The sequence below is a fragment of the Sinocyclocheilus grahami genome, unplaced genomic scaffold, assembly GCF_001515645.1.
Source record: "Sinocyclocheilus grahami isolate Dianchi unplaced genomic scaffold, SAMN03320097.WGS_v1.1 scaffold1482.1, whole genome shotgun sequence".
In the NCBI taxonomy this organism is placed as follows: domain Eukaryota; kingdom Metazoa; phylum Chordata; class Actinopteri; order Cypriniformes; family Cyprinidae; genus Sinocyclocheilus; species Sinocyclocheilus grahami.
In genome coordinates, this window is record NW_015506661.1 from 227,174 (window position 1) to 251,094 (window position 23,921).

Genomic DNA, 23,921 nt, shown 5'->3' on the forward strand with positions numbered 1-23,921 from the left:
TACGTGTTATAGTTTGTGTTTGTGTGTAAATTAATCTCTTAACACTAAATGCCAATAATGTGGCCACTGGCAGACCACAGACAGTTGTTTATTCACTGCAGTGCATTAGGGCTAATAGAAAGCCAGTTAATGTAAAGATTTTTAAAAGTACTATTAATAGCATTAATATTATTTTCGTGCCATGACCATGGGGGCCGGAACATGTGCAACATGCGCACTTACACTTAATTTCATTTAATTAGGCAAAATATTTAACATTTTATGCTCATTTTGAGCACCAAATACGTGCTGTATAGTTGTTTAGTTGATGTTTCTCACTAAGCAACTGCATGCAGTGTAAGATGACGAACAGGTTTGAGCCAGGCATGAATCATTTTAACACCTAATTTTTTTATTAACCTCACCTATTTATCATCTTAACACCTAATTTTTTTTTCACAATTAACCTCACCTATGTAAATACACAGCATCACACCATCTTCTTTCAGCCTAAAGTAATGACATATATGTATGGTTAAGGCTGATTGGTCTCTCACCAATGAGAAACCTTTAGGCACACCCATTTCTCTGACGTGCAGTAGCTGTCTCTTACACTAGAAAGAAGCAGGTTAGAAATAAAATCAATAAACAAAATATTTAGAAAGTATGGCAACAGCGTTGGGACACATAAACCAAATGTAAACATTTGTATCAATACAGTCAGCAGTGGGTAAGAGTATCAGGTTGGAGGAGAACATAATTACAAGGTTGAACAGTAGCTACAATGCATTTAATAAGCAAACATCCAACCGATCTATGTGAGGTATGTGACGTTAATGAAACAGTTGAACATGTTATAGTGTACTGTAGGAAATATACTGTGGAAAGAAATTAGTTAAAGAACAAATTAGAGAATATGGGTGAGTTTACAATTAAGAATTTATTAAATCCAGGCAGAAATATAATACCATTTATGTTACAATATTTGGGAAGTACTGGTTTGCACAAGTGAATGTAAGTATGTTTTTTTAATGTAATCTAAATCCTGCCAAGAGGGCTGAGGGTGGACAGAGGAGCTGAACACGCAGTGCTGGATGAAGCTCTATGAAGACTCTAAAAGGGTACAAGACTCAAGGGTGATTGAATGTGGGTTGTTAGGCAAATCAGGATTGTAGATAGAGGCTGCATCCGAAATGGCATACTCAATGAGTAGGTACTTAATTTCAATAAGTACTTACTTAACGAGCACTAAAAGAGTATGTACTTGTTGGATTACAAATTTATAAAATGTTATATCTAGGTTCCAATGTAATAGTATATAAACTGAAAAAGTTATGTACATTGTTTTTAGCATTTAAGGTAAATATGATGACATCAGACAAATGATTCTCTTAAGCAAAGTTTGTAGCAAGAGGTTCCTGTTCTCTTATTGTTAGTCAAATGAACCAGATTACTGAGACTATCACCTTTTGTTTGTAATGGTTATTGGTGCCTCTGCCCCAGTCTTTGAGTAGTTATGCTGATTGGATTAGGACTGGTGAAAAAGGGCAGGTTGCTATACCTGAATACTTCATTTGCATGCTTGCAGGTCGTCACCCAAGTGCTTTGTCTCCATTTCTAAGCACTGATCCCTAAATGTATATAAACTACAATGTATCACTGCCTTAGTTAGACTTGGATGACTGCAGCGACGCACAGCGAGTCCTCAATAAAGAGTAACTTCTGTATGAAAAATATCCCAATGTCTCCTGGTTTCTGCTTCAACAAGGAAAAAGTTTCCTACAGTTTTGGGGCCGTGACCCGGATAGAGCTCCTCACCTGAATCCATATTGAAACTTCAAGCTCAACAAAGATCTGACTTCGTTCCAGACTGAATCTTTCTGTACAACCAAGGGTTGGTGAGTGCCACTCTATCCAAAAGAACCTTTAAGACCAGTACAAATTTGTTATCCTCTGTGCCGTCAGAGAAGAGTTAACAGACAGCTGTAGGGTTTGGTTAACTAAGTTATCCTCTAAAAAAAATATTTTAGAGATGAAGGTTATCCTCTGTCCAGGCAGAGAAGATTAGCATTATGTGCTAATATTGGTTATCCTCTGTTCAGGCAAGGAAGATTAGCATGACGTGCTAATATTGGTTATCCTCTGTTCATGCAGGGAAGATTTAACATTACGTGTTAATATTTGTTACCCTCTGTTTCGGCAGGGAAGCTTAGCGTAAAGTGCTAGTAATTTGTGTTATCCTCTGCTTTGCCAAGGAAGGTTAACAATAGTTGATCTGTGTTAACAAGTGTACCCTCTGTTGATCAGAGAAGTTTGTGTTTTGATTGTGGTAACAAAGAAACTCACAAAATGTTTAGAAAGAATGCTAGACTGATCCCCACAACTGAAAAAGGTGGTCTCGTGACTCCTTTGTGGTCAGATAGCGAATTCAAATCACTGTTAGGAGTGCAAATGAACCTAATAATCACTGAGAAAGTTAGACAGGAACTAACTCAGAAATATGAGATCCATCCAGACAAGACTTGGTCTGTAGATGAGTGTAAAAAGGTACTAGGAGCATGTATTCGCAAGAACAATGTGAAAGGCATTATCTGCTGCCACAGAGAATTTGGTTTAGCGCTAGCTACACAACAGTCTCGGCTTAACTCAGAGCTAGAGGAACAGAACAAAGAGCTCCGTGCTAGAGTATCCTCTTTGCCTAAGAAATTGAACCGCAACAAAGCTGCAGCAAAAACTTATGTGGAAGAAGTTAGTCAGCCTGATAACAATTATCCTGACTTACAAGCTTTCTTTGAAACAGATGTAGCCATCCAATCAGTAACTGATGTGCCTGTAGATTCAGTGAAGGTATGTGGCGCTACGAGAAGATCTCAGGGATTTGAGGGAATTGAAAGTGTTCCTCCCAACTCTTCTGTTGTCCAAGTACAAGCTGTTGCCAAAGCACTAGGACCTAAAGATATAGAGAGACTCTCCCAGAGCTTACCCTCAGCACGCACAAATTTTTCTGAATTTAGAAGAGCATTGATCAGCAAAATGCGTCTCTACGACATGTCGTTAGCAGAAGTCACACAGCTGATGTCACAAATTCTAACTGAATCTGAATTCAACAGTTTTGAGTCTGCTGTTACTTCTGAACTACAACATGCCAGTAAAGGCGATTTGAGAGAAGGTGTTTTGAAAATTCTAAAGAATATCATGGGACCCAAAATAGACAGAATCACTAACTGTGTGCAAAGGAAAGAAGAATCTGTGAGTGAATACACTGAAAGATTTTGTTAGTCAGCTGCAGCATACAGTGGAATAGCTGACACTCCAGAGAAGGTACTGGACCATAAAGGACCACTAGTTCGAGCATGGTTTGATGGCCTTTTATCAGAGTACAGATCTGCTTTGCCATTCTTAGATCTAACATGGTCCACTGGAAGTTTGCAAAACAGCTTGGACAGGTTAGCTACATGGGAAAGAGACTGATGTTAAAGCCAGAGTAAAGATTGCAGCAGTATCCTTTCAGGTCAACACAGAGAACCGACAGAAACGTAAAGGTCCTAAGAGGGAGGGCAGTTTCATTACTGTGGTAAACCTGGACACTGGATGGAAGAGTGTAGGAAAAGCAAGAAGCCATTAGAAGAAATGAACAGCTTTACTCAGCTCCTACTCAATCTACTTACTACTCTGAAGCAGCCCCTCCCCACTTCACCAAACTGTTGGAGCAGCTTGCTCAGGTGTTAACAGTTAGGGCTGTGAGTGCTTAATTTCCCCTGTAGTCCATCACAATCACAAAATAATTTTTGTGAAAGGTAGCATACAAGAGAAAGAGATTGACTTTTTGCTTGATACAGGTGCAGAAATTACAGTAATTCCTACAAAATTGGCAGACAGACAAAACAGACAGACTGTAAACGTAAGATGCCCTCATGCAGTGTCCGCACTAATGAATCAAGCAAAATTCACTTCTGTCACCTCCTCTCGTTGGGGAAATTGGTTAACAACCCTCACAGCCCCTAACATTGTTTTACAGCGTGCATCAGTCACGAACCCATCCTCATGTATGATGTCTGCAATGACTGAAGTTGTGTTAGAGGATGAAAGAGAAATGACTTGTGTTACGCTTACATACGCACCTACGAGTGAAGTAACAGAAACTCCCATAGAGAATGCCGATTTGGAGTTGTTTGTTGATGGTTCAGCTCAAGTCATTGAAGGTAGAAATGACTTGTGTTACGCTTACATACGCACCTACGAGTGAAGTAACAGAAACTCCCATAGAGAATGCCGATTTGGAGTTGTTTGTTGATGGTTCAGCTCAAGTCATTGAAGGTAACAGACGAGCAGGCTATGCAGTCTCTTCCACCACTGAAGTGGTAGCTTCAGGTCATCTTCCAGATCATTTTTAAGCTCAAGCTGCAGAACTAGTAGCCTTAACTAGAGCATGCACGCTAGCTTCAGGATCGGTTGCAAATATCTACACTGATTCCAGGTATGCTTTTGGGGTAATTCATGATTTTGGTGTCATTTGGCAAAGTAGACCATTTCTAACTTCTACTGGATCCACCATTAAGCATGCTGGATTAGTGAAAGATCTAATGTTTGCCATGAAACTTCCAAAGAAATTAGCGGTGATCAAAGTGAAAGCACATCTAACATCTAATACTACGGAAGCTAAAGATAATGCTCTTGCTGATGTAGCTGCTAAACAAGCTTGTTCCTATGCAACTGTACAAGTGTGTTCAGGTAGTACAGCACAGAAGACAATTCTGCCTCCTGAATCAATCATTGATCTGTACAAAGACGTTCCTCAAAATGAAGCATGGACATGGTTAGACAAAGGAGCCACAGTGGATTCATCCGGCTGCTGGACCAAAGGGGGAAAGTATGTCACTCCCGAATCACTGCTACCATACACAATTTGGGTCACAGTGGTCCAGCAACGATTCATTTGCATGCTTTGTTTAATGTCGTCACCCAGGTGCTTTGTCTCCATTTCTAAGCACTGATCCCTAAATGTATATAAACAACAATGTATCACTGCCTTAGTTAGACTTGGATGACTGCAGCGACACACAGTGATTCCTCAATAAAGAGTAACAGAATCCCAACGTCTCCTGGTCTCTGCTTCGACGAGGAAAACGTTTCCTACATACTCTACAGCCAAATCTCTTTGAGTCTGAATGCGATCTGCCATGTTGACGTTATCATGTGACCTATGACTTTAACAAGTGCAACAACTTGAAAGATATGAGCGACAGGTTTAATTAATCTATCTGTAAATATTTTAATGTTGATTAAATTTGCTAATTTTGTGGTTTTGTTGAAGAAACAGCTGCCCTTTTATTATGATTGTAGTATAACCAATACAGAGTTCAGGCATGAAACTCTAGAGGGCTCAGTCTGATAGGTCTAACTCAATCTGTCCTAATGACATCATTATCACATGGCACAGCTGATTGGTTTTCTCCTGTATCGGTAGCCAATAAGCTCGCTGCTCAACATTAAAATATATGACTAGTGTTTGCTGTAGCAGATGCAGCTTGCTTCAGAAACCCTCCACCTTCCCCAGCTCCACCTGTATAGATCTGCTGCGAGGTGATTCATGTATGCTATATGGGGGTTGATTTAAGTTTTTATATTTCTAACCAGGCCCGAATTGGCTAATCGGGAGCACCGGGCCGGTCTGTTTTTTGACCGTAAGGCCACTGCTATGGGGTTGAAATATGGATTTTTATGGATGGTATTTAAGGCATCAAAGAAGCGTCCCGTATGAAAGTTATAACAGTTTCTCCTCAGTTGAATTCTCAATTGATAATTAATCATTATTTTAGCGCAAAATATTGTTTTATTTGTGAACGTAGGCGGTTGATGAAGGCTTTAAGACCAAGCGGAATCCTCTGCTGGCTGCTCCTGTTTCACACCGAGCAGAACTCACACTTACGTCCGCGATTTGATTTTGGCAAATCAGTTTGGGCGAATGCAATTTATTGATCATGAGCCCAAAATTTAGCAAGGCAGGAAAACATTTAATCTACCTGAGGGGAGACATCTTTCACTACTGTAAGTTAAGGCTGTTAAATAGAGAGGAAAATACATTTAAAAAGATTTAACTTCTAGTGCATTCTTAAACTTGGACCTCATTTTATTGAAGTAGAAAACCATGCACCAGAATTAGCCCACACTCAACCCACAAGTTTTCTTTAATTGAAAAATATGCATTTTCATTCATTCATAGGCTGTATGGTTGCAATAATAGCCATTTTAGTTCAAAGAATTTAAGTGCATAGACGTTTCATAGACATTCGGTTGTTATGCTTTAAAATTTCTTGCCATTTGTATGTATGTAATTTCACAGTATTTTCACCTCCTAAATTACTACACTACTTGTGCAGTCACGATTTTATAATGGTACAATTTACTCAGGCCGATTACTTGGTATTAGAATATAGGTTAAGCAAAACAAATGTGATTATTTCTGATAACTTTTTAACTGCAGGCAGACATTATGGTACAGTAGGCCTACAAATATTTTGTTGGAGATATGCAAGCAAAAAATAATAGATTAAAAATTGTATAATAGAAAGTGCAAAGGTGGCACTGAAAAGGCCAGTAAAATAATAAAATAAAATAAAAACAAAGCTGTAGAAAAATATAATGAATTACAAGTCTGTAGAGAACAGTGCGCTATTGCAGACTTATATACTGAAGTTTTAATTACATTATTGTAATAGCTATAGTCAGTCGTGAACAGTGGCGGCTCATCGGGGGAGGCAGGGGAGGCACAGCTTCCCCATAATTATGAGGTGAAAATGGGAGGACGACGATTTAATGTTAATAAAATTCACAATTAATTTCAGTTCATGTCTCAGAATGTTTTTTTTTTTTTTTTTGTAATACCTTAACGTGAAAGCACCGTTTTTCTATTGCGAATGTGCCGGATCTGCTGATGTAATTACAACCGCTAATGATAGAGAAGGGTAGGGGGAGGCCGGGGGAGAGCTGAGCTCTCGTGCCTCCATTGGTAAAAAAAAATTAGCCAATCACCATCGAGTGTTTACTTTCAGCACTGAGGAGTGTTGAGAAAAGAACCCTCGCAAGGGAGGCTAGCCTCCTTCTGATATCAACCAATCATCAAAGAGATGTAAATTACGTAATATTAGTTTGAACGTCTGCCGCTGCGATGATAATGTACCAAGTACTTATGATGAGTAGTGATATTGAATCTTTGATCGCCAACAGATTTACCAAGCTGTCATTCAAACAGTATATATACAAATTTAGGGAAAACAGCCTAAGCTGGATATAGGCTACTTAATTAAATGGCGCAACAGGCTTTTTTAACACAGACTTTTAAGAAGGAATGGATGTTTGCTTCAAGTGATAGGCCAGGTAAGTGAAATTATATTATCTTGCTGTATGTATGTCGTTTTCTTTACGTTTTCGGACTAAAAGCAACCAAAAAGCCATTTTAAAGTGGTTAAGCAAATAATAATAATAATAATAATCGGCAGGGATCCCAGACCAATACAATTAGTGTGCCTCCTCTATTTTAAAACCCACAAGCCGCCACTGGTAGTGCTTGAAAAGTCCTTGAAAGTCCTGGAATTTCATTTTGCAGTTTCTGTACGAACCCTGTGTCAAACAGTTCCAAAGAATGTTGGGTCTGATGGCAGCTGCGTCCAACGGGAAACCTTTTGGCCTGCTGTACATGAGACCCCTGCAGTGGTGGCTCAGGACCAATGGGTTTTCCCCGAGGGGGAACCCGCTTTGCATGATCAAGGTCATGCGGCAATGCTTACGTGCCTTAGACATGTGGAGGAAACTTTGGTTCCTGTCTCAGGGCCCGGTGTTGGGGGCTCCTTGTCGTTGCGTAACACTATTGACAGATGCCTCCCTCATGGGCTGGGGAGCAGTCATGAATGGCCGCTCCGGGGGGCTCCATCTTTCACCCCCGCCTGGAGTTATGGAGACTGTGGGTGTCTCTTCTTGGTGCGACAAACATCAGCTGGATCCAGTTAACTGCAGGTTGGTTCAGTGCTGGACTTCCTGCAGGAGCAGTTCTTCACAGGGTTATCCCCTTCTACCTTGAAGGTATACGTGGTGGCTATAGCTTCTTACCATGGCCCTCTTGGTGGTCAGTCATTGGTAAGGAACCCTGTTACACGTTTCCTCCGTGGTGCGCTGAGGCCTCTGGCATGCTCTAGAGTCCCGCCATGGGATCTGGCCGTGGTTTTGGAGGTGCCCTGTGGAGGAAGTCGGACCAGTTTTTAGTCTGTTATGGTCCTCCTAAGAAGGGTCTTCCTGCTACAAAACAGACAATTTGCAGGTGGATTGTGGATGCTATTTCCTCAGCCTACGGGTCCTCTGACCTCCCCTCTTCTCTTGGGGTCAGGGCTCATTCTACTCGAAGTATGGCAGCCTCCAAGGCCTTCTTTTCAGGTGTTTCTTTGCTTGACATCTGTAACGCTTCGGGCTGGTCCATGCCGCTTACTTTTGTGAGGTTCTACAACCTTGACATTCATGCCACTCCTGGCTTCTTTGTTCTCCCGCCTTAGCTGTGCTCTTCCACACTAGGCAGGGATTTGCAAGCATGGCCGCATGGGCATACTCGTTCCCAAAGCATTTCAACGCAATGTGAGTTCCTGAAGGGGAACAACTCTAGGTTATGTATGTAACTATGGCTCCCCGAGGGAATGAGATGCAGACATTGTCAAAGTTACTAAAACAGCATGTCCTTTTATACATAGGATTGTTTTATTATTATATATAAGATTATTTCGATTTTTTTCCCATATCCACATGCATATTTAATCCACATGCATATTTATTTGAGCGGTACCATTTTTAAATGGTAGTTTTCTATATAACATCAGGGATGCAGAGCACATTAGTACAGCCGCTGACGCAGCTGACTGACATCTTGTCCTTTTGTTGCGTTGTGTAAAATAATATAATTTACAACACATTAAAGACTTTATAAATTAAATAAAATGTATACAAACCTTTATTTCCCAGAAAGAGTGCACCAAATCTGCAGCAGCGCTGAGAGCTGCTCTCTCCTGTGGACTTAAAAAACCCGTGCTCTCAGCAGCTCCGTTGTTGATTAGTTTCACCGGAGACGGGGTCAACCCAGCGGTTAGGCAGAAAAAAATAACCCAGCTTTAAAATGACCCAGCACCTGGATAAAAATATTAAAAATAACCCAATAAAATGACCCAACAAGCTGAACCCAGCATTTGGGTTAAAAAATAACCCAGCACCTGGGTAAAAATATTAAAAACAACCAAATAAAATGACCCAACAGGCTGAACCCAGCAATTTGGGTAAAAAAAAAAATAACCAAGCATTTTTTAGAGTGTAGTAACCAGTATAGTTGTTTTCAACATTTGTTGTTTTAACAAATCAAAGGTGGTTTGAGAAACATTCATACTGATTGCAAACATCAGGAGGTCAGAATAAATATTATCTGAACGGATTCATTTTTATATTTATATTGGGTTCACAGTTTTTGCAACCATATTTAAAAAAAAAATGTAAATGTCACAAGTGTAAAATGTAGTTAATCAAGCATTTAGTAATAATTCTCACTACCAAACCTGTACCTGTAATGTTTTAAAAAATAATAATTGGATAATAAATGTACTGAATTCAAATGAATGCATCAAAATGTTTATACTTTTCTGCTGTTTTCTCAGGTTTCACGTGTCCTTTTCCTTTCACATTTTCAAGATTTACTGAAAACTTTTTTTAATGAATTTTTTACTTTAATTTTAGACCTTATAAAAGAAAACAAGGAGATTCAAGAACTGATTGAAGAGGGGGAGAGCCATCATGTAAAAACTGAAGAAATATCCTGGAGTTCCTCATTGAAAAGAAGAGATGAAACATGACCTCAGTGTGAAAAGAGTCTCTCATGCAAGCAAAATCTTGATATTAACATAAAATGTCATCTTGAAGGGAAGCTATACCCATGTGCTCAGTGTGAAAAGACTTTCACAATTAAAGGAAACCTTACGAAACACATGAATATCCACACTGGGGAGTCACATGTGGTCAATGTGGGAAGAGCTTCAGATTAAAAGCTACCCTTAACAAACACAGGAAAATCCATGTTACTCATTCAAGAGAAAGACTAGATAACTGTGACCAAAGCAGTAGAACATTTGCTAGGGTACATTTACTGAAGGACCACCTGAAAGTTCATACAAAGGAGAAGCCTTATGCGTGTTATTTATGTGGAAAGAGTTTTAGTCAGATGTTTGCATTAAAGATACACCAGAAAAGACATAGCAGCGATTAACCGGTTTCGCGATTAACCGCGCTTTAAAACGTCACGGTTAATTAATCGTAAAGGTTCTGCTAAACCGAGTGTTTCTGTTACACGGAACGGAACTGTTGCAGCTTGCGCAAAACGAAAACAAAGTTACACTAGCGGTGCACCAGCTTAAAACGACGTGCTTATCAGAGGCACGGAGGCTACTGCATTAGATTAACTATGACAGAGGGACCAAACAGCAAAGCTTTACTTCCACCAGAGAAATGCCTGTCGATAGTGTGGGACCATTTTGGGTACACCAAGAATGACCAGGGTGTCAATTCAATGTTGCTGTAAAAAACTGCTGCTAAAGAGCGAATACATAAGGGATAATGCACGGCTTGCTGTACATTTGAACGATTTTAATGCACGACGTGAAGGCAAGAACCACCGGATGCGAAACTACAGCTCGTTAGCTCAGGATTCGACCCGCTTCAGATCAGAAAGAGATGAAATAGTGCGGTAAGATCACATTTATTTGAATTAATTAATTATAACATTTAGCTACTTGAATAAATTATTCGAGAGAGAGGTGACAGTTGGCTGTGTGAATTAGCCTACATGCATCTGTGCACCTCTCCAGTAGGCTATTTAATCTATTTTATTAATAAAAGTCACGGGGCAGCATTCTCAAGAAGTTTGTGTCCTCCTGAACGTTTGTACACATGCGTAGCACGATCTCCGATCTCACAAACCAAAATAATAGACATGATTTTCTTAGGCCACATGTAAAATCATATGAATTATTACAAACCCAATTCCAAAAAAGTTGGGACACTGTACAAATTGTGAGTAAAAAAGGAATGGAATAATTTACAAATCTCATAAAATTCACAATAGAATATAGATAACATATCAAATGTTGAAAGTGAGACATTTTGAAATGTCATGCCAAATATTGGCTCATTTTGGATTTCATGAGAGCTACACATTCCAAAAAAGTTGGGACAGGTAGCAATAAGAGGCCGGAAAAGTTAAATGTACATATAAGGAACAGCTGGAAGACCAATTTGCAACTTATTAGGTCAACTGGCAACATGATTGGGTATAAAAAGAGCCTCTCAGAGTAGCAGTGTCTCTCAGAAGTCAAGATGGGCAGAGGATCAAAAATAGTGGAGCAATATCAGAAAGGAGCTTCTCAGAGAACAATTGCAAAGAGTTTGAAGTTATCATCATCTACAGTGCATAATACCATCCAAAGATTCAGAGAATCTGGAACAATCTCTGTGCGTAAGGGTCAAGGCCAGAAAACCATACTGGATCAAACTGAAAACATTAAATACTTTTGTGATCTATTTCCATTTGTTATTTTCAAAAGAGAAATACTGTTATGGATGTTTACAGAGCAGAGGTCAGCTTTTTTAAATTCCAATGGGAGAGATGGACTTTTGTTTATTATTATTTTGTGCTGTATTGTTGGTTACTGTGTTATTTCTGTTTCAAAAGCCAGCAATAAATAACACTTTAATATCTAAAGAGTGTTCATGTGATTTTATACATTAGTAATGTTGGGATATGAATAAATAATAATAATTATAATAATCGTCATAATCGTAAAACCGTGATTATTCCTCCGACAATAATCGTACCAACAATATCTATAATCATTGCATCCCTAAGCAGTGTGAAGGATCATGCTTGCTCTGAGTGTGGGAAGACTTTTTTTTTTTTTACAGATGCTGAACTGAAAATGCCCAAGACAGTTCACACTACAGAAACACCTTACAAGTGCTCACACTGTGACAAGAGATTCAAACGGTCAACACATCTACAAATACATGAGAGGATCCACACTGGAGAGAAGCCGTATCACTGTCATTCATGCGGGAAATGATTCACTCAATTATCTTCTCTAATCTCTCATAAATTATATGTCTGCCTGAAATAATAAGTAGTTCAAGTACTGATCCTGTACTTCCAGGTGTGATAGATGTAGGGCTGCATCAAGTAATTATTTTGATAATCGATTAATCAGATATTATTAGAATGATTGATCTATTGATTGTTGATTATTTCACAGATTAATCAGTAAATTTGATTATTCGGCTTTTGAAGTTTGTTCAAATGTTAAGTAATACCCATTCAAACTAATAAATAAAACAAGGAACTCCTCAGTTTTTGAAAATGTCTTTTTAATAAACTTTGAGTAAACTGAATTATAGTCCTCTTCAGGTTTTCTGTCCTCCTCAGAAGTCATCAGTAGATGGTTTCATCGAATGCATGCACCTGGCCCGAAGTTCACTTCTGGTCTGTGCTTGTTTAACAGTCTGGCTAGTGGCATCAACTACAAACGCAGTTAAAGTGATGAGTAGAATGAAGCTGGGTTCAGGTTGTTATGCTGTGGGATGCAACCCAGTGTTTCACATACAGTGATTTATTTGTGGCGGCCCCACAATATCAAAACTGACCGCCACAAATAGATTTTCCAAAAGGCTTTGACTTTGTTGAATAAACATGAGCACTGCATGTTTCAAAATCGAAATGTGGTGCGGATGTTTCTATATCACTGTACCTCTGAAGGAAACCGTCTGCCTCCAGAAAATGTTCAATGTCATTTTCAATTAATCTTGCCTGTAATGCCTGATAAAGCAGCGTTTATGGGCGCTGCACTGCTATATACAGCTGTTGAATTTGCATTTTCAAACAGCCCATCTGATTTACGCAGCAAACATGTTGTAAATGTGAACCGGCATCAAAGTCCAAGTCTGCTTTATTGTCAATTCTGCCACATGTACAGCACATACAAAGAATTGAAATTGCGTTACTCTCAGATCCTTGTTGCACACAGATAACACTAAAGGTAGAATGTAAAAATACAAATAAATACAGATTAAAATACTTGAACTGTGCTGGCAAAATGAGTCACAATGAGCACATTTTTGGATGAAAAATGACTGAGCTACACCCGTTTGAAGTCAGCAAAGTCAGTCCTGAGAAAAATCAAGTTGCAGTTTTCTGAAGGTTCCAAAGCAAAATCACCAAGCAATCACCTAGCGATGTTGCATTGTTTCCTCCACTTCCTTTCTTAATATTAATTACTATATTAATAAATCACAAAATAGCCATTTTTTATTTTATGTTTGCTATTAATAATAAGAACAGATGCAAAAACAAATATTATAAAAACAAATATAAGAAAGAAATAGGCCTAATGCATTAGTTTTTAAAAAAAAAATTGTACATCTAAAAAGCATTCAAGTAAGAAAAACAAATAATCAAATGTAAAAATCACTTCAGTGTGTTCATTATAAATAAAGTGATTGTTAAAACTACAAAAGCAGTTAAATCAAGTGCAGTGATCTTTTCTTTTATTGTTAGATTAACATTAATGAGACAGAAGGCCACTGCACGGATCTGATATGTTACACACCAAATGTTTTCCCCAACAGTTTCCCAAACGTTGAGTAACAAAAGAGAAATATGGAAGAATTAAGAATAGGTGGGTTGCCAGGGACGGGTATAAAAGATATACTGCAAAGTGGTGTGGATAGACAAGGCTGAAGAAATATTTGTAATTTCTTCATTAGAAAGGTTCTGATGAGGAGAATATGATGAAGGAAATAAGCCGGAGTAATGATGCTTCTGATCCACACTCTGGAGCAGAAGATGGCGGTAATGCACCAATACGCTGGATGACAACCGCCGTGAAAATATAAGAAGAAGGAGTACTGATGCAGGAAAATAATCCAGAAGGTGGCGGTAATGCAACGCGTTTGGATGCAAGCCGCCGTTAAACCTGGAATAAGAAGAAGAAGAAGAAGAAAACAAGAAGCCACCGCTAGCGCCATCACACAGCTTTGAGTCTCCTGAGGTGAGGTAATTTGTATATTTTTTTACAATTATAAAAAAAAAATACAGCTCGTTAAACCAACATTTTACAGGGTAATTTCATTATGAGTTGTTTAAATCTGGTACAGCTCTATTTGTGCGTCTATTCTCAAACAAACATTTAGCCTAGCCCTAGGGTTGCCAGCCATTCCGAATAATACGGAATCGTCCCGTTTTTAAGATATAATTTGTCACGTATTCGCAGGCATACGCCGCATGTCCACCCACCAAACGAATAACAAACTCGGAATTGAAAATAATAGATTGAAGAAGAAAACAAGAAGCCACCGCTAGCGCCATCACACAGCTTTGAGTCTCCTGAGGTGAGGTAATTTGTATATTTTTTACAATTATAAAAAAAATACAGCTCGTTAAACCAACATTTTACAGGGTCATTTCATTATGAGTTGTTTAAATCTGGTACAGCTCTATTTGTGCGTCTATTCTCAAACAAACATTTAGCCTAGCCCTAGGGTTGCCAGCCATTCCGAATAATACGGAATCGTCCCGTTTTTAAGATATAATTTGTCACGTATTCGCAGGCATACGCCGCATGTCCACCCACCAAACGAATAACAAACTCGGAATTGAAAATAATAGATTTTTGGGCAAACTACTAATTTCATTTGAATGGTAACAACTCTTCAGTTTCTTATTATTCTAACTGAATTAATTGAAACGAAGTAAGAATTTGATGTGAAAGATGAAACATTTAAGGTTAGGGGAAAAGAATGACCATTTATAAACATAGTGGGAAATGTATGAAGGTAATTTAATGCCTAAAAGATTTGCATACGCAGGGGAAGAGTTGTGGAAGTGTACATAAGACTGTAAGCGTAAATTAAATTTGCAAAAAGCTGTCCAAACCTACCTGGCCCTGTGTGAAAAATCCTGTTAAAACATGAAAGAACTGTGATTAACCTCATTATTTTAGAAAGCTGAGTTAAATTTCACTAGCCACACCCAGGCTTGATTACTGGCAGACCTGTTGAATCAAGAAATCACTTAAATAGAACCTGTCTGACAAAGTGAAGCATGCTTAAAGAGCAACACATCATGCCGCGATCTAAAGAAATTCAAGAACAGATGAGAAACCAAATAGTTGACGTATCAGTCTGGAAAGGCTTATAAAGCCATTTCTAAGGCTTCGGGACTCCAGCGAACCATGGTCAGAGCCATTATCCACAAATGTAGAAAACTTGGAACAGTGGTGAACCTTCCCAGGAGTGGCCGGCCAACCAAAATTATTCCAAGAGTGCAACGAGAACTCATCCAAGAGGTCATAAAAGAACCCAGAACAACATCTAAAGAACTGCATTGCCTCAATAAAGTTCAGTGTTCATGATTCAACAATAAGAAAGAAACGGCATCCATGGGAGAGTTCCAAGGCAAAATCCACTGCTGACCAAAAAAAACACAAAAGCTCGTCTCACATTTGCCAAAAAAATCTTGATTATCCCCAAGACTTTTGGCCAAATATTCTGTGGACTGATGAGACAAAAGTTGAACTTTTTGGAAGGTGTGTGTCCCGTTACATCTGGTGTAAAACCAACACAGCATTTCATAAAAAGAACATCATAGCAACAGTCAAACATGGTGGTGGTAGTGTGATGATCTGGGGCTGCTTTGCAGCTTCAGGATCTGGACGACTTGCCATAATTTATGTAACCATGAATTCTGCACTCTATCAGAAAATCCTGAAGGAGAATGTGTGGCCGTCTTGGGTTATGCAGCAGGACAATGATCCGAAACACACCAGCAAGTCCACCTCTGAATGGCTCAAAAACAAAATTAAGGTTTTGGAGTGGCCAAGTCAAAGTCCGGACTTAAATCCGATTGAGATGCTGTGGCTTGACCTTAAACAGTCCATTCATGCTCGAAAACCCTCAAATTCCTCCACAGCGATGTGAAGGACTCCTTGCCAGTTATCGCAAACACTTGATTGCAGTTGTTGCTGCAAAGGGTGTCACAACCAGTTATTAGATTTAGGGAGCAATTACTTTTTCATGTAGTGCCAGGCAGGTTTGGACAGCTTTTTCCTTAATGAAATCATAATTTCAAAGCTGCATTTTGTATTTGCTCTGTTTATCTTTGTGTAATATTAAAATTAGTTTGATGATCTGAATATTTTAAGTGTGAGAAATATGCAAAAAAATAAAAAAACGGGAAGGGGGCAAAAAACTTTCACACCACAGTATATATTACAGAACTGCAAGAAAACAATACAAACAGAATATCACATTAAAGAGCTTTTCGATTAGCCTAAGCTTAAAATATTATGACTAAAAACGGTTTTGGATAATTAAAGCTGCTGTCCGTAACTTTTTTTTTTTTTTTTTTTTTTGGTTAAAAATGATCCAAAATCAATATTTGAGCAAGTACATAACCAGCCAGTGTTCAAAACTATTGCCTTACTTACTTACATTCACAACGATTAGCTTATAATAATGTTTACTAATTTGAGTGGTACGGGTAGGTTTACGCGGGAAATTCGAGCATGCTACCGCGTCATTACGTCACGTCTGTAAACATAAAGAAGTTGTCCCAGCTTCTAGGCTATCGCATGTGAGGATCCTGCAGGTGGCCGATCGTTTATTGCTTTTTCTCACAGCAGCCAGAATAATTAAATGTATAATTTTGATGGCGGATTGTGATCCATAAAGGATTATGTGTTTAAGAAACATGTGAATGAAATGAAATTATATTCCAGTTATAAATGTGCTTCTGATTACAGATAGCCTGGGATTACACAAGATTTGTATTTGAAAGAAAACCAGTTCGAAGGGAGCATAATTTGCTTTTTGGGTTAAAAGAATTTCTTAATATGAAATTGGAATGGTATGACAATTAGAGATTAGACTGTACAGAAATTGAAATATACACGCTGATACACACTATAGGCAATGCTGATGTTGTTAACATTACTAATTTGAGAATAAAGTATAACAATAATAGTAATTTCCACAGTTTGATGTGATATGAGCTAACCGATCTTTATATTTAATCACCATTGGTAGCGAGATTTATGGTAATGCTTTTTTCCTCAGTTGGTCAGAACAAACGGGGCAAACTTGTTACTTGTTCAGATGTCAATATACGGTGAAAATTCTTATTTGAGTCGTATTCCAAGACGTAGGCTAGAATCTGTGATTGCGAAGTACAGTATATATCCACACCGGTGCGGTGACTGACTGCCACACATACTCTTCAGAACATTAGATTAATCCACGCTGGAGCCGTGCCGACTCACAACCCACGCAAGTTAGATAATTCCGCACCCAGCTGCAATTCCAGGTTTTCAAACAGAGATGGCGACAAAGAGGCAAAACTTACAGACTGCAACTTTAAATTAAAGGTTTGGTGAGAAACTTATTGTATTAAACCAGGGGTGTCAAACTCAGTTCCTGGAGGGCCCTGCAGAGTTTAGCTTCAACCCTGCTTCAACTCGCATACCATGTAGTTTTCAAATAAGCTTTAATGACTTGTTGGCTGGATCATGTGTGTTTAATTAGGGTTGCATCTAAACTGTGCAAGACTGTGGCCCTCCTTCTAGGCTATCGCATGTGAGGATCCTGCAGGTGGCCGATCGTTTATTGCTTTTTCTCACAGCAGCCAGAATAATTAAATGTATAATTTTGATGGCGGATTGTGATCCATAAAGGATTATGTGTTTAAGAAACATGTGAATGAAATGAAATTATATTCCAGTTATAAATGTGCTTCTGATTACAGATAGCCTGGGATTACACAAGATTTGTATTTGAAAGAAAACCAGTTCGAAGGGAGCATAATTTGCTTTTTGGGTTAAAAGAATTTCTTAATATGAAATTGGAATGGTATGACAATTAGAGATTAGACTGTACAGAAATTGAAATATACACGCTGATACACACTATAGGCAATGCTGATGTTGTTAACATTACTAATTTGAGAATAAAGTATAACAATAATAGTAATTTCCACAGTTTGATGTGATATGAGCTAACCGATCTTTATATTTAATCACCATTGGTAGCGAGATTTATGGTAATGCTTTTTTCCTCAGTTGGTCAGAACAAACGGGGCAAACTTGTTACTTGTTCAGATGTCAATATACGGTGAAAATTCTTATTTGAGTCGTATTCCAAGACGTAGGCTAGAATCTGTGATTGCGAAGTACAGTATATATCCACACCGGTGCGGTGACTGACTGCCACACATACTCTTCAGAACATTAGATTAATCCACGCTGGAGCCGTGCCGACTCACAACCCACGCAAGTTAGATAATTCCGCACCCAGCTGCAATTCCAGGTTTTCAAACAGAGATGGCGACAAAGAGGCAAAACTTACAGACTGCAACTTTAAATTAAAGGTTTGGTGAGAAACTTATTGTATTAAACCAGGGGTGTCAAACTCAGTTCCTGGAGGGCCCTGCAGAGTTTAGCTTCAACCCTGCTTCAACTCGCATACCATGTAGTTTTCAAATAAGCTTTAATGACTTGTTGGCTGGATCATGTGTGTTTAATTAGGGTTGCATCTAAACTGTGCAAGACTGTGGCCCTCCATGAACTGAGTTTGACACCGCTGTATTAACCAATAATGCTCACATTTTTCATGCACTTACTTTATGATGCAATCCTCAATTATATCAAATTACAGTTGTTCAAATAAACAATTTCCAGCCCATAGATGATTATATCAAAATGACTATGTTGATCATCTTAAATGATTCATATCTTTCATGATTGCATGCAATGCTTGAATAGCATAATACTAGGGCAGGGGTGACGAACGTCGGTCCTGGAGAGCCGCAGCCCTGCAGAGTTTTGCTTCAACCCTAATCAAACACACCTGAACAAGCTAATCAAGGTCTTAACAGTTACTAGGAAGCTACAAGCAGGTGAGTTTTCATTAGGGTTGGAGCTGAACTCTGCAGGGCTGCGGCTCTCCAGGACCGGAGTTCGCCACCCCTGCTATATACCATTGGTCTCAAACTCAATTCCTGGAGGGCCACAGCTCAGTTTAGCTCCGACCCTAATATAACGCATCAATCAAATAATGTTACACATTAAAATGAAGGATGTCATACATAGTTTTAAATATTCACGTTTATTGAGAAGTACAACTAAATTAATTTTCTTCACAAAACTGGTGTCTAGTTTAGGAGGACGATAAATAAGTATTACAAGTATAGGATTGTTGCCATTAATTTTCACCACCAATCATTCAAATGAAGACATAACATGGTGTGGTCATTACAGAAACAGGCATTTCAGATTTGTATAAAATTGCAAGACCACCACCTTTACTGGTGAGTCAAGGTCTATCAATATAAGTATTAGGGATGGGTCACGATTTTCAAATATTCAATTAGTTGATTTAATTATAGAATATCGAATCGGTTGTGTGATTGTCTTTCCCCATGTTTTCCGTGCTGATGCGGTGGTGTCGCGTTCATGTGGCGTGGCCAATAACACCCCTAAAAGCTGTCAAAGACAACAGAAGAATGCTTTGTCACACGCACTCACTGTAGACTTGCATAGCATATAATGGTTACAGTAACTTGGGACGATGTCAAATAAGTGGTCTGTGTGGACCACAAACACCCCCGACTGGGTTAGAGGTGTACTGAATCCGTATGCAGAAAGGTGTGTAAAACAAATAACACGTTCTACGGAGCCACTAAAGGGACATGGTTAGCCGCTTGCTAGCGGTGGCCTGTTACATTACAGTACATGACATTTAACTTCCCACATAAACGGAGTAAGGAAGGATGACTGATAGGATGATGGCGAATGATTTGCAGATCCTGAGCACCACTGACAAACATCTAATCTTGTAAAATGTGTGGTAATACTGCCGAGTGCTGCTCCGTATGTGATCGCGAATCTCGAAAGTGAAAGTAAAAACAAGCGCGCGTTCAAAAGCGATTTCAATGCCTTGCATATTATTAACGACTCCTTGATGCCCGCAGTTTATATACAGTATAATTACCCAACGATATAATTGCTACAGAAGATATTGAAGTATATTTTTCCTCCCATCTCGTATTCCCTTTAGGGATTAAATTTTTTGAAATGGAAATGTCCTAGCCTTATGAGCAGTTGATTTATGCTAATCGATGGACTGTTATGTTAATAAATGCCATCATTCAATTATGTTTATTATATTAATGTGTTTCAGCACGTTACAATCATTATATGGCTTGAGTTAAGGTAGCCTATCTTCTGAATTAAACAGTTTATCATACAGATTCAAAGCGTGAATCCCATCTCTCTCTGTTTATGGGTGTTTGTGCGTGCTTGCGGGGGAGGCGTGCGATTTTTCGAATAATAATCGAGTAATACCCAGCGATTTTCAAATATTATTTTTGCTTGGAATGCCCATCCCTAATATGTATGTCCAGGTGGCGAGGCCAAGTTTAGATTGTAACAGTCATTTGAGTGATGCAAGAAATTGAAGTTTCCTTTCCAGGATAATATCATGAAGCAATGCTGCTTTTATAGTCATAGACCGCACATTTAATTGTGCAAGTCTGATTTTAGATGTTACATTCTTATTACGCTTATTCCCTGAAGACGTTTGTGGATAAAATAGATTAGACATGCAGATACCATAGGAATTGAAATGTCCTGAGCCGGCAAGTATATAAACCCCGACGAGAGCCCCAATGTGAATATCTTGGCTGTCACAACAGTGAAGTGTTCGCAGAGCATTTTGTGTACGATTACAGGGAGGCAAATGAAGATCCTATGAAAGAAGTTCAGAGAATGAGTACCTTATCATATTGACGTTCGACAGTTTGGATTCCTGTATTCCAATGAGACCAATTCGAGTTAAAAATTTACAAATTAAATAACTTTATATATTGATAGCGGAATAAACACAACATTATTTAAGTGTGTGAAGTAACAAAAGCATCAATTTAATAACTGATTTATTTTTGATTTTTGACAGATCTGCTCCTCCAACCACACAGCAATTCACCGACATTCAGCCTCTCCCACAACAGTTTATGAAAGAAAGTCAAAAACATGACTGATCCAGAACCCAGCAGAATAAAACCGGAAGATACTGAACAACAAATAGGTTGGTGTATATTCATGATTCTTCAATAAGGTTATACAACTTCAAGCAGTTTGTCAGATTCAGTGTTACAAGTTAGAAAAATCATAAAAGCTGTGAAATAACAATTAAATCTGCAGTACAGAAAAGACACGTTTCAGTGGTTCATTGTTTTAATGATTATGTTGAGTTTAACTCCGCTATTCTGCGTGGATGAATACGATGGATTGTGGTGTACTGGCACCTGTGATAAAGGCATTAATAGTGCATGTCACTAATGCCATCAAAACTTGCCTCTCCAAAAAGAAGACATTAGGGCTGCCCTTGACTAAAGATTTTTCTGATCAACTAATAGTCGTTCATTTGAAGCGATTAGTTGACTTTTACCGCATGTTTATATTAATAAACCTTTAATTCATAATAATGAGCCTTTTAATTGCCTGTAGCTTACAGTGCACTGCAGAAGTAATGATTATGAATGCTTTAGGGAAAACTACAAGAAGACTGCTTTAACATAGTATTTCATTGATAAACTAGTGTTTTCTGTATTTTCGGCTGCAGTGATCTCCATAGTGGACGCGCACATTTCATACAGATTACATAATCTGAACATTTTTGTTTTCCATTTTAATTGGTTCATTTAAAAGCAGACATTTCGATTTCTGTAGATATATTTATGTTTTTGAGGCAAGCAGAGTTTTGGTTCATTCATCGTTTTTTTTCTCTTAACTCTCACAAGTTCACAGAGACCTAGATGGCAGAAAGCGCACTCTGTTTGTTTTCATTATTTTACAAAAGCACAATGTTTTGATGTTATTCTGAGTGCACGCAAAGAAAAGTAGACCTTTCACAGATTCAAAAGATATATTACTCTGACCAAAACTGGCAGAATCTTTTAAGTTAAATGCAAATGATCGCACCGTGCCTCCAAGTTAACAAGCAGTGAGCGCACTACTGTTCAGCTTTCACACTCCGCACACAAACACTTCAATAGCACACATTTTTCTAGGTTCAAGCTAGTGGTCATGTAATGAGGTTACTACTAACATGTTTCAGATGATAAGCCACATTTGATGTCAGTGAACGAAACGAACATTTGCATGTCCTGAATGATGTACTTTAATTACCATACAGACCAGCTGTTAATAATCTGTCCTTCACGGACTACGTGACTTCGCCACTTTCTGTAGTTTTTTTTTTTTTTAGCCAATGCAGAGATTGTAATATTGGGGTAATATTATCATATTTTCTTGACCTGGTAAGGACTCTAGCAGCTGCATTTTGGACTACCTGTAGCTTGTTTATTGAAGATACAGGACAACCTCCTAGCAGTGCATTACAGTAATCCAGTCTAGAGGTCATGAATGCATGAACTAGCTTTTCTGCATCAGAAAAAGGTAACATGTTCCGTAGCTTGGCATTGTTTCTAAGATGAAAGAATGCTGTTTTTGTAACATGGGAAATATGATTTTCAAAAGGCAAGTTGCTGTCCAGTATAATACCTAAATTTTTGACTGTAGAGGAAGTAACAGTACATCCGTCTAGATGCAAATTGTAATCATGTACTGTTTTTTTTGGTTCAATAAGTAATATCTCTGTCTTATCCGAATTTAATAGGGAAAAATTACATTTATATAGGCTTTTTTTTGGCTGAGCTGAAATGCCATTTGTCTGTGCAGGTGCACAGATATGAACAAATCAGGCTTAAGTATTCAGACAATTACTTTTTACATTTTTAACACACTCTGTTAGCTTAGATAATTTAGAAGTTTTATCTGATCTTGTTGAAATGAGTATCATCAGCATAACCATGGAAACTAATCTTGTATTTTCTAATAATATTACCAAGGGGCAACATGTATACTGAAAATAGCAGAGGGCCTAGGACAGATCCTTGATAAACTGGTGATAATTGAGATGATTCCCCATTTAAAGGGGTCATATGATGCGATTAAAATTTTTCCTTTCTCTTTGGAGTGTTACAAGCTCTTGGTGCATAAAGAAGATCTGTAAAGTTGCAAAGACTAAAGTCTCAAATCCAGAGATATTCTTTATTCTTTATAAAAGTTCATAGTCAGGCACACCTACCTAAAACGGCTCGTTCTAACACGCCCCCACATATCTACCTCACTATGTGGGAAGATTTGCATAATTCCGCCCAAATGTTCATGCAAAGAAAGAAGGCGTAACTTTTATTCTCACTGTAGTTTTGTTGACGCTGCAGCCATGTCGTGAAGACGCTGTGTGCTTCGTTGTGAAAGCGAAACTACTTTGTTTGGTCTTCCAAAAGAGGACACGACTACAAATCAGTGGTATTTACAACACCGTTCCAGAACAGTTTAACCCAAATATCCAGATGTGTGCAGCGCATTTTATGGAGGACTGTTTACTGATCCTGGGAGAGTAACGTTAGACTAAAATGCCGGCAGTTCTGACTAGTTTTGGGCGTAGCACTTGTTGTTTGTCATTTCTCTGATCACAAATGCAGACAGAGTTTTATGTTTACGCGTCACGATGTCACGATGCGCGTAAAAAGACAGTATGAGTCATTATAATCCGTAATTATGTCCCCACTGGATGCAACAAATGCCTCGTTTGTAATGGGTTTGAATGTTTTTGTCTCGTCGCTCCGGCCGGACACGGCATCAACAGTATGTGAGGGGCATAACATTTCCGTCTCACGCTTGAGGTATTCGGCCAATCACAACGCATTGGATAGCTGGCCAATTACAGCACACCTCGCTTTTTCAGACCGATGAGCTTTG

At 38.6% G+C, this 23,921-nt stretch overlaps 1 protein-coding gene across 6 annotated transcripts in view; it reads left to right on the top strand.

The window, feature by feature from the left end:
- Positions 1 to 23,921, top strand: part of LOC107570600 (zinc finger protein OZF-like) — a 92,827-nt gene that overhangs the window by 55,643 nt on the left and 13,263 nt on the right. For 2 of the 6 annotated variants that reach the window (XM_016256835.1, XM_016256840.1), the window contains exons 1-2: positions 14,377 to 14,433; positions 21,049 to 21,180. In XM_016256835.1, the coding sequence (XP_016112321.1) occupies positions 21,126 to 21,180 (55 nt within the window). In that variant the 5' untranslated portion in view covers positions 14,377 to 14,433; positions 21,049 to 21,125. Of the gene's footprint in view, positions 1 to 13,849; positions 14,094 to 14,376; positions 14,439 to 21,048; positions 21,181 to 23,921 lie in introns of those variants that run through there. The other 4 variants (XM_016256838.1, XM_016256837.1, XM_016256839.1 and 1 more) reach the window with 3 other exon arrangements.